Here is a 12,005-nt window from a genome sequence, read left to right on the forward strand (position 1 = left end):
CATTAAAAGCAGTAACATTATACATAGTATCTTCTTTTAAAAATTTACTCAAAGATGATCAAAGAAAGTAATTTCTTCATTTTCCCAAATAAGAAGCATCTTAAAAATACTGCTAAACTGCTTGTCTACAATGTATGAACTAAAATTTACCTTAAGTTTCTTCCCAGTGTGTAACAAAAAAAGAAAAAAAAATCTATAAAAGGCATAACAGTTTAGAGGCTACAGGAATGATCTATTAAGAAACTGAGCCATAATTATATAATTTCTGAACTATTTCCAAGTCATAAATACTTTGGAAGAGAAAGTAAAAATATATGTGAAAACTATTAAGGAAATGATGCTACGTAATTCCAAAATATTGGTACTACATCCAGAATTCCATGTACTAAATTCCCAAACTGTTCATTTAGACAACCACTCCCACAATGTACTTAAAATAAAAACTCTAAAATAGTCATAAAAATGTTATCTATTCTTAAAATTGAACTATGCGTATCTAAATTATAACATAAATTTCTGGAAAAAATCAACCTCCAACATGAAAAGAAGAAACATAGTTTTAATGTACGATTTTAAAAGTATACTGGTATAGTATCAGATCCAGTACTAATCCCAGTTCCAGAGGAAAACTACCAGAGGGCAGTTCAGAGCAATAAATGCCTACATTAAGAAAAACGACCAACCTCCAGGCCAGGTGTGGTGGCTCACACCTATAATCCCAAGCACTTTGGGAGGCCAAGGCAGGTGGATCACTTAAGGTTAGGAGTTCGAGATGAGCCTGGCCAACATGGTGAAACTCCATCTCTACTAAAAACACAAACATTAGCCAGGGATAGTGATGCATGCCTATAATCCCAGCTGCTCAGGACGCTGAGGCAGGAGAATCACCTGAACCCAGGAGGCAGAGGCTGCAGTGAGCCGAGGTTGCACCATTGCACTTTTTTTTTTTTTTTTTTTTTTGAGACAGAGCAAGACTCCATCTCAAAAAAAAAAAAGAATAAAGATCTCCAACAACCTAACTTCACACCTCAAGGAACTAGAAAAAAGAACTAAGTCCAAAGTTAGTAGAAAGAAGAAAATAACGAAAATCAGGGCAAAAATAAATGAAATATACTAGAAAAACAATAGAAAAGGTCAATAAAACTAAAAGTTGGTTTTTGAAAGATAAGCAAAACTGACAAAGATTAAGCTAGATTAAGGGGGGGGAACAATCAGAAATCAAAGAGGGAAAATAGAAAAATACATAAAGAAATCAAAGAGGAGACTTTATAACAGATACCACAGAAATACAGAGAATTATAAGAAACTACTATTAACAATTATATACCAACAAATTGGATAACTTAGAAGAAATTAATAAATTCCTGGAAATATACAACTCACCAAGGCTGAATCACGAAAAATTAGAAAATCTGAACTGTCCAATAACAAGGGAGATAGGAGTCAGTAATCAAAAATCTCCCAGGAAAGAAAAGCCCAGGACCTGACAGCTTCACTGGTAAATTCTATCAAACATTTAAGAACTAATACCAATCCCTCTCAAACTCTTCCAAAAAACCAAATATGAGGAAACTCTTTCAAATCATTTTATAAGGCCAGATTACCCTGATAACAAAGCCAGACAAGGATCCTACAAGAAAAGAAAATTACGGGCACTATCCCTGATAAACACAGATGTAAAAATTCTCAACAAAATACTAGCAAACTAAATTCAACAGCACATTAAAAGGATTATACACCATAATCAAATAGTACCTATCCCAGGGATGCAAGGATGACAAACATAAATCAGTAAATGTTATACACCATATTAACAGAATGAAGGATTTTTAAAAAATCAAAGATCATCTCAATAGATCCAGGAAAAGCATTTGACAAAACTCAATATCCTTTCAAGATAAACACTCTCAACAAATTGAGTATAGAAGGAATGTTCCTCAACACAATAAAGATCATATATGACAACCCCATAGCTAATGTCATACTCAACAGTGAAAATTTGAAGGTTTTACTTCTAAGAGCAGGAAAAAGAGAAGATGCCTATGCTCACCACTTCTATTCAACATTGTACTGAAGGTCACAGCCAGAGCAATAGGCAAATAAAAGACATAAAAGACAACCAAATTGGAGAGAAAGAAGTAAAATCATCTCTGTTTGTAGAAGATGTGATCTTACATAGAAAATTATTCAGAGAAAAATTTAAAGACACCACCAAAAAAACTATTAGAACAAATTCAGTGAAGTTATAGGATACAAAGTCAACATTCAAAAATCCATTGCATATCTACATACTAATAATAATGAACTATCCAAAAAATTAATTAAGAACACAATCTCATTTAAAATAGCACCAGAAAGAATAAAATACCTAGAAATAAATTTAACCAAGAAAGCTAAAGAGCTATACACTGAAAAACTATCAATGATAAAATTGAAAATAATACAAATGAAAGATACTCCATGTTCATAGATGAGAGGAATTAATATTGTCAAAATTGTCCTTCCTACCCAAAATGACCTATAAATTCAATGTGATCTCTATCAAAATTCTAACAGCATTTTTCACAGAAACAGATATATTCCTGAAATCCGTATGAACCATAAAAGATCTCAAATGGCTAAAGCAATCTTGAACAAGAAGAAAAAGATAAAAACATCACACTACCTGATTCAAGTTATATTACAAATCTACAGTAATCAAAACAATATGGTACTGGCACAAAAACAAGACAGAGACCAATGGAACATAACAGAACACTCAAAAATACATCCCCAAGGATATGGTAAACTAATCTTTGACAAAGACACCAAAAATATACAATGGTGAAAGGACAGTCTCTTCAAAAAATGGTATTGGGAGAACTAGATATTCACATACAAAACGAAATGAAAATGGATTAAAAATTTAAACATAACACCTAAAACCCTGTAACTCCCAGAAGAAAACACAAGAGAAAAGCTCCATGACCTTGGTCTTGGCAATGATTGGTTTTTTTTTTTTTTGATATGACACCAAAAGCACAGACAACACAAACAAAAGTAACAATTGGGACTACAACAAAGTAAAAAGTTACTGCACAGCAAAGGAAACAATCAACGAAATAAAAAGGCAACCTAAGAAACGAGAGGAAACATTTGCAAACCACATATCCAATAAGGGATTAATATCAAAAATGTATAAGGAACTCATACAACTCAATAGCAACCCAATTAAAAAATGAGAAATGGATCCGAATAGATATTTTTCCAAAGAAGACACACCAATGGCCAAAAGATACATGAAAAAGTGCTCAATATCACTAATCATCAGAGAAATACAACTCAAAACCACAATGCAATATCACTTCATCCCTGTTAGAATGACTTATCAAAAAGTCAAAAGATAGCAAGTGTTGCTGAGGATGTATAGAAAGAACGCTTAGATACTGCTGGTGGGAATGCATATTGGTACAGCCATTATGGAAAACAGCATCAAGGGTCCCCAAAAAATTAAAAACAGAACTACCATATGATTCATCAATGCTATTTCTGGGTATACATCCAAGGAAAATGAAATCACTATCTCAAAGAGATATCTGCATTCCCATGTTCACTGCATCATCCACAATACCCAAGATATGGAAATGACTTAAGTGTCCACTGACAGATAAACGGTTAAGGAAACATGATATATATTATATTTTGTGTTTACACAACACATCCACACTGGAATATTATTATTTAGCCTTACAAAAAGAACAAAATCTTGCCATTTGCAACAACAGAGATAAACCTAGGTGACATTATGCTATGTGAAAAAAGACCCAGAAAGACAAATACTGCATGATCTCACTCACACACAGACTCTAAAAAAAGCCAAACTCAGAAGCAGCGTGTAGAAGGGTGTTTACCAGAGGTGGAGGGCAGCAGGGGATGGGGAAATGTTCTAAGGGCACAAACTTTCAGTTATAAGATGGGTAAGTTCTGTAGATCTAAGGCACAGTATAGTGACTATATTTAACATATTTACTGTATACTTGAAATTTGCTTAAAGAGTAGATCTTAAGTATTTTCAACACCAAAAAATATGGTAATTATGTGAGGTAACAGATATGTTAATTAGCTTGATTGTGGTACTCACTTCACAATTTATTTGTACAACAAAACATCACATTGTACACTTCAAAATATACAATTTTTGTCAATTTACCTCAATAAAGCTTGGGAGAACAGTTCTAGTCTTTACTCCTAATAAAAATCACTCAACTAAAGAACACATTACTTTGCTCCAATGCTTAAAATTTTATAGTACCCTAATATAACTCTCAATCTCTACCTACTCCAAAGTTATACTTAATTACACATGAATAATAAAGTTATGATAATACTGCTCTTTTCCCACCTATTCACTTTTAAGAAAAGGGGAGCCAGTATACCATTTGGCATTAAATAAAGAAGACTATAGTTGGAAAACGGATCTTTTCTAAAGGTGTGAACATGTAAACTAAATTCCCTGTATATGAGTTTCATAAGCATAAAAGTTCACTTCTGCATTTCTTCCACAAATATTTACTAGGCCTTAAGAATACAAAGAAGAATAAGACATAGTGGTCTCCCACACTCAAAAACTATGGATTAACCTCAGCAAATATTATTTCAATCCTGATGACAAGCAGTACTCTGTTCGATTCCAACCAATATATAATTTGGGGCAATATCATGATAATTTTTATAATCAACAATGAATTATTTTTATTAAAAGCATATGGTAATCAACTCAAGGTTTATGTATTGGGGTTGTCATCCACTCCTACTAGTCCACGAAGTCAAATAAAAAGGTCTAGGTCGCTACTCAGTTTGAATGACTCATGCTGGATCATCACATATGTTCTTACGGAGTAGACAGTAAGTGAAATCCCTGAGAGTAAAACTGAACTCGATTCAACTTCTGGGAAAAAGAGAAAGGGATAGAGGTGAATTATAAGCAATGTGAAAATAATCTATATTTACTAGTAATATTTCTTCACTTCTTCACCTTATATTTTTCTCTTCCTAAGTGAGAAAAGGATTCTTTCTCCACCTTTCTCCTCTCTCTTTTTCCTGTCTTGCTAAATCATGATGAGACTTTAGAAGGGATTAGAGAATCTGATGGAGGCTTAGATACCAAACTTCGCTATATCAACACTAATCATACCCAAGTATAGGAGGGCTTCTCTCTGTAATTCAAGGCTGCACTTTTTGTTCAGGAGAAAAGGTGGCATGTATACTCGTGTTTAGATATGAATAGCACATATTTTTCAGTTTATCATTCTGCTGGTTTTAATTTCTATTTTTAATGCCAAATTCTCGAAAGCCCACATTTTGGCAAGCATGGTAGAAAGCGCTTCATTCACTTTCTAGTTCCTCAGTTACTGAGGTGCACCACTCTTCATCCAGGAACAAACTCCACTGAGTTCCAATCTCTTACACCTGCACCTCTATTCTCCTAGAAGATGCTGCCGCTCCTTTTCAAACTCATTTGAGAGCAAGAGTGTCAAAGAGCTGGGGAGAGCTACCCTCATCTTATCTGCCACCAACTTTTACACAGACTGGTCCAGGTCTTACCATACCATTTCAAACATTCTTCTACAAAGGTCAGACAGACCTTTCCCTTGCCTATTTTACTGTGAGCATATGTCTATTGCCTTCTGCTCTGAGGCATAACAGAGAAGGAAAAGGATGTTTTCACTAAATTATTAACATACTTTCAACTTCAGGTTTAAGGAGGTAGGCATATGAAAGTAAGCGCTTAACTTCATATCCTCCCACAAGACAAGAACAAAGGGGAGCATAACATTTCCCTAGAACCAGAAATTATTATGGATTGGGGTCAACTAAATTATTTATAGGCACTGGTGACAGCTGCGACCTTAAAAGTTTTCCTTCATTTAGGAAAAAAAAAAAATCTTAACCATCTATGATACCAAACTTAAGATAATCATACACTGAGTTAAAATATATATATATACTCTCCACAGCTGACGCACACTACCCAGTGGGAAGGGAAGCCACGCACATCGCACATTTCCCTTTTGAAAGTACGTCTAGCCAATTCAAGAGTAACACAATACATACAGTCTAACAGCACATTATTAAACTTCCTCTCGGTATAAATCAGTTTAAAAATGAACACACACTTTAGAAAACAACAAAACACTAAACTTGTGAAGCTCAGAAAGAAGCCAGAGATATTCCTTTTAAATACGTTCTTGGTGGTTAGGAGGAAATGTCCGATGATGTCATCCCTAGATACTCCCTAGTGATGAACACTAACTACTGGTCCTTAAAGGGGGACCATTTTCCTGCAAACCGTGGCGGTCGCTGAGCTTTGCTCAAAGGTTCTTTAACCAAAGTCAGGGAAGAGGGGAGTCCGCTGTCTCGGGCTAGAAATCAGGGAGGAGCTCTGGTCCCCGGGCCCCCAGCCTCGGCTCCCGGGACCGCAGGCGGCCAGGCCTGGGGCGGGCGGGGAAGGGCCTGGGAGCGGCCCAGCTGCACCTGCTCCTCAGGCAGCCGATGGCCCGGGGGCGGGCCGGGGCCTGGGGGCGGTTATCCCCCATCAAGGCCCAGCCTGGCCTCTGGCCCCCGGCCGACTCCCCGCCCCCCACCTCGCCCCGGTTCCCGGAGGAAAAGACAATACATTTTAACGCCATTGGAGCTGCTGCTGTGCTGCGGCTGCTGCTTCTCCGCCTCCGGGGGGTGCGGCTCTCGCCGCTGCTCGCCCGGCGGCTCCGCGGGCTGCAGGTGCGGGCCGTCGCCACCACTGGCCCCGGGCACCTCGGCCTTGTTGGCGTCCGCCATCCCGCCGCCGCTGCCTCCGCCTCGGCCGCCTGAGCTGAGGGGCTCCGAGCGCGACAATGGCGGCTGCCGGGGAAGCGGTAACGGATCCCGATTTGAAAAGGCCCCGAGCGCTCAGTAACCCGGATCTCGCGAGAACCGGTCGAGCCTGGGCGACTGGGAGATGGTGTGTGCCGGGTGCGGGGGGTGGGAGTGCGGGGGGGAGGGGAGCCATGGGAGCGGGGGTCAGGGCCGCTGTTGCTGCAGTCGACCCTACACCTGCCTGGGAGGGCTGCACCAGTCCTGAAAGCCCCCGGTGGTGGTGCCATGTCTGCCCACCAGCCCGCCTGTCGCTTGACACCAGTGGAGTCTTCGCTTGCAAAGCGGGATTAGACACCAAAGCCCTAACACCCAGACTGTTCAATTCATTCCAGGTAGGGACAGTTAAAGAACACACCACTAAGCATCTTTACAGACTTCTTGCAAGTCCTCAGACTCCCTTTAGAAATCCTTTGAATGAAGCAAATATAAGTCTCTTGCCATTTCAATGCCTAGGCACTCTTCGGACATTCCATAAAGAGTTATTGATGACTGATTGCGATTCACCAAAATGAATGACTTTGAATTTCTTTGAGAAGTATTTGTTCTTAGGGGTGAGGATTTCCCAGGAACTCAGCTATCAGCTTAGTAAGAGAAGACTGCAGTTTTTCTCTGGACATCAATCAATGTGGGGAATCTATAATTATAAAATATCGTCTACTAGATGGGCTAATAACGGATATTTGAGGTTTTGTTTATTGTATATTGATGGAAATTCTATGTGAAATAGTTCTACACTCTCAAATTTAATTGCCATATGGAGTTTTAAAATATAGTCGTAGATTTTTCCCCCAAGTATGAAAAGGAAACCCGTTAAATTTAATCAATTCCTAACTCTTGAGTACTATAATATTTCACATTGACATAACCTTTTTCAGCTGAAAAGTTTAAAAGCCTTCCCAAATTTTTTTTTTTTCCATAAAGAAGCAAACATGTACAGTTTACTTACTTTGCAGAATATCATACACACATCGGTGGTAAAGTTATAGTTAGAAAGTAATACTCAAATAACATAATTTCATCTTCGGCTTTTCAATGTGTAGTTTCCTACCCTCTACCGAAAAATACCAAGTTCAGCTACTTCATCTCACACACACACACACACACACACACACACACACACACACAATCAGAACATTTTAATGATGAGAATGCTATTGTAGTTGCTGTATAAATTGTCATTCAACTCTGAGACATAAGATTTATAATCGCAGAAAGGGCATTCAATTGTGATAGACAAAATATGGGTTAAAACCCCAGCTCTGCCTCTTTTTGCCCATAACTCCCTGGGCAAGTCACCTCATTTCTCAGTCTCTCTACAATAAATAAGGATAGCAATACCAACCTTATAGGATTGAGGTGAGGATTAAGAGAAAGCACTTTATGCTATATGAACATAATGTAATATCACAATTCTCTATCTCCCTAAGCTTAGCAGGGTTTTAGTCAAAGACAAGCCAAGTGATTTTTCCCACAGCACTAAATTATAAGTACTTTCAAAATAGTCATCATTCTGTTATTCTTTTGCTATAGTTGAACTTGGTGATGAAAATTGAACCCCACCATCACTAGTACTATATATTCTTGCAAAAATCCTTTAATCAACTCAATGCAAGGTTTTCTTAAGAGGCCTTTATGCTTCAAACAGAGTAGTAGGTACATGAGGAATACAAAAATGAGTACAGCCCTGTTGGGAGAGGACTAATATAAAAAGTACTATTTGAGTGCTATAATACAAATAAAAGCAAAGTATCATTAAAACATTATTTACAAAAACAGGAGACTGGCCCACATGCCTTAGTTTGCCAATGAAAATATTCCATTAAAATATTTATCTTGATTACTGAGTTTTAAATTTTGTACCCAAGACAAACGCCTCACCCGCTGTAGCTTAGCCCTAGTCCTGATAAAGAGCAGAGGTTAATTCCTACTGAGGGAATTGTAATTGGTGAGGGCCTCATAAAAGAGCTGGATCTTAAAAGACAAGGAATTAAGGCAACTTCTGAAGGGAGGAGAATGATTAATCTTTACCATTCCATCTGACTGCTCGATAGATTGATCTTTCCTTCCTTTCTTGCTGTTAATTGCAAAAGATAAAGAAGAAAACTATTAATGTTCTGTTGCTGAATCCCATTTCTGTATTTTCCTGTCTTCCTCTCTACTATTTTGTTTTCTTTTTTTTGTTTTGTTTTGTTTTTTTGAGACGGAGTCTCGCTCTGTCGCCCAGGCTGGAGTGTAGTGGCACTGTCTTGGCTCACTGCAAGCTCCGCCTCCCAAGTTCACGCCATTCTCCTGCCTCAGCCTCCCTAGTAGCTGGGACTACAGGCACCCGCCACTATGCCCGACTAATTTTTTGTATTTTTAGTAGAGATGAGGTTTCACCGTGTTAGCCAGGATGGTCTTGATATCCTGACCTTGTGATCTGCCTGCCTCGACCTCCCAAAGTGCTGGGATTACAGGCGTGAGCCACAGCGCCTGGCCTTGGTTTTATTTTTTATTTATTTATTTATCTATTTTTTAGTGCATGTAGGTACCTTGAAAAATTCTTAAGTAATGCTCAAATTCTTATTTTCACATGATTCACATTGCAAAAGCATTATTCTGTGCAATTGCACAAAATATATTACTGGTACTTCATATAATCACTTAGTTTTCTTTCTTACAAATTAGAATGCATGTTTATGTGTGTGTACATGGTGGGGGTAGGGGAAAGCTATTACACATATCTAGACATTTAATCCTAGAAATCACAAAATATTTTCAATTAATGCCTTAATATATGTATCACTTAGGAATTGTGTTCATCTGCTAGTAACAATAACTAGAAATAATAGTGTCTTAAGCACGATACACATTTTTACTCTCTTAAGTAAAATAAATGCAGAAGGAGCATCCCAGAGGATATATAGTAGCTTCACAGTCATCATGGAGTCAGGTTCCTGCTACCTTAATCTTTCACCATCCTAGTGTAAGGCTTCCATTCTTAAGGTTGCCCTATGACCCAAGATGGCTGCTGGAGATCAAGGAAACTTGTCTGCACTGTAGGTCAGGAGTCTGGAAAAGAAGGGCCTATCCAGAAGTCTCACACAACACTTCCACTTATAGGCGAGAACTTAGTCACATGACACACTCAGCTGTGGGGAAGGTTGGCAAGTAATTTGTGGGCTGGGCTTACTGCCCAGGGTTCTGTTACCAATGAAGAAGAGAATGGAGTGGCATTCTTCTTTTTTTTTTAATTTATTTTGTCTTTAAGAATTAAAAGGCAAAGACCAACAATATGAAGTAAAACAAAAAGTATAGTATAATTTTTAAGTCAATTTGCTTCACTATATAAATTAAATTGCTGGATTTGAAGGCGTGAAGTTTCTAAACTTTACAAAGTAAAAAGTTATTTCTTTAAAGCTTAAAAAGAAATTCATAACTTTTTAAAATACTGTGGGTTATATCTGAAATCTACATATGTATTTCCCTTTTTTCAAAAGTTCATCCTGTGATGAAAATGTGGACATTGGTTACTATCGAATACAAAGTAAAGTTTAATCTTTTTCTGACAATTAACTACTTACCATTCTCTTTCTCTTTTCCTCCTCCTTTCTCTCTCTCTCCCTCCCTATCTCTCTGTCACCCCCCATGCACCCTCATTACACCACAGCTCTGCTTACTTTAGGAGTCCATTTTTTTTTTAGCATTTAGCATTCCAAAAATACATCCTATAGAAAGGTCTCTACCAGCTAGCTAAGTGAAGTTTAGAATTAAGACAAATATCTGAATAATCCAGGCAGAAACTCCACTTTTACCTCAATTATTCAAATAATTCAGATAATATCAAGGGTTTTGGTAGACTTCCTTAGATAATTGTTTTATTTGTCAACTTTACAATCCTAGGGTAATTGTCTAATGACAGAATTACTTTTGATTTTTGTAAGCAATATTGGGGCATATTTTTTCTTTGAAGACTAAAGACCTACGTAATTCCCAGATCTTTGAGTCTCAATTTTTAACCATTTTCTAATTTCTTAACTTAAATCACCCTGAGTTTTCCTCAATCTCACTCCAGTAACTCTATCAAAAGATAGATCAGAAGAGCAAATTCTCAGGAGCTCTGCCCTACATTCCTTCCTATAGGCATAGCCACTCCCTCCTGTTTAATGATGCCATGAATTGAGCTTACTCTATCCAAAGCCATGGATATTATATGGCAATGTTTTTAAATATCCTCAGTTTAGTATCTTAATTCAATTTTTTTTAAGATGGAGTCTCAGTCTGTTGCCCAGGCTGGAGTGCAGTGGCACGATCTCAGCTCACTGCAACCTCCGCCTCCCGGGTTCAAGTGATTCTCCTCCCTCAGCCTCCTGAGTAGCTGGGATGACAGGTGCACACTACAGCACCCGGCTAGTTTTTATATTTTTAGTAGAGACAGGGTTTCACCATGTTGGCCAGGCTGGTCTTGAACTCCTGACCTCAGGTGATCCACCCACCTTGGCCTCCCAAAGTTCTGGGATTACAGTCATAAGCCACCACATGCAGCCCTAACTCGGTATTGATGAAATGATTGTTTCATATCAGAAATTCTCTTCAATTTAAATAATTGCCCTTTTTAGGCACATCATTCTTAATTTTCAATTACAACATTTGGAAGAGAAAATCAAATTCTTAGAGTGATGAATTATAAGGTTCAGTCCACATGCTGTCTTGCATATTTGAAGATAATCCTATAAATGATGATGACAGAGATAACTGACATAATCTATCTTCCTCTTCTTATTTGGCGATAGAAAATTTTTATTTATGGTAGCTGTGAATAGTACTGAAAGCCCACATTTCCTAGCCTCACTTGCAGCTACATGCACCCATGTGACTATGTTCTGGCCAATAAGATATAAACAGAAATGTTGTAAGGACCATACAGAAGTTTCCTTAGAAGAAACTGACTTAGCCGGAAGAATGGCCCTTTTGTCCTCTACTGCCTCTTCCTGCTGCTAACTTGAAATGGAGCAATGATGTCTGTAAACAACAACAACCCTCCTAGACCATGAATTGGAAGCTAACTGCTAAGAATGGTGGAACAGATACGTGAAATTCAGATCTCTGATGACCATTAAGCCACAATAACA

The 12,005-nt window shown here is 37.9% G+C and overlaps 1 protein-coding gene across 2 annotated transcripts in view; it reads right to left on the minus strand.

The window, feature by feature from the left end:
* The window catches only part of MYEF2 (myelin expression factor 2), a 36,509-nt gene extending 29,635 nt beyond the window's left edge, over positions 1-6,874 (minus strand). Inside the window, exon 1 of one of the 2 annotated variants that reach the window (XM_015142163.3) lies at positions 6,656-6,874. In XM_015142163.3, coding sequence (XP_014997649.2) covers positions 6,656-6,816 — 161 coding nt within the window. In that variant the 5' untranslated portion in view covers positions 6,817-6,874. 2 annotated transcript variants of the gene reach the window in all.
* Positions 6,875-12,005: the final 5,131 nt, after the last annotated feature.

The sequence above is a fragment of the Macaca mulatta genome, chromosome 7, assembly GCF_049350105.2.
Source record: "Macaca mulatta isolate MMU2019108-1 chromosome 7, T2T-MMU8v2.0, whole genome shotgun sequence".
NCBI lineage: Eukaryota > Metazoa > Chordata > Mammalia > Primates > Cercopithecidae > Macaca > Macaca mulatta.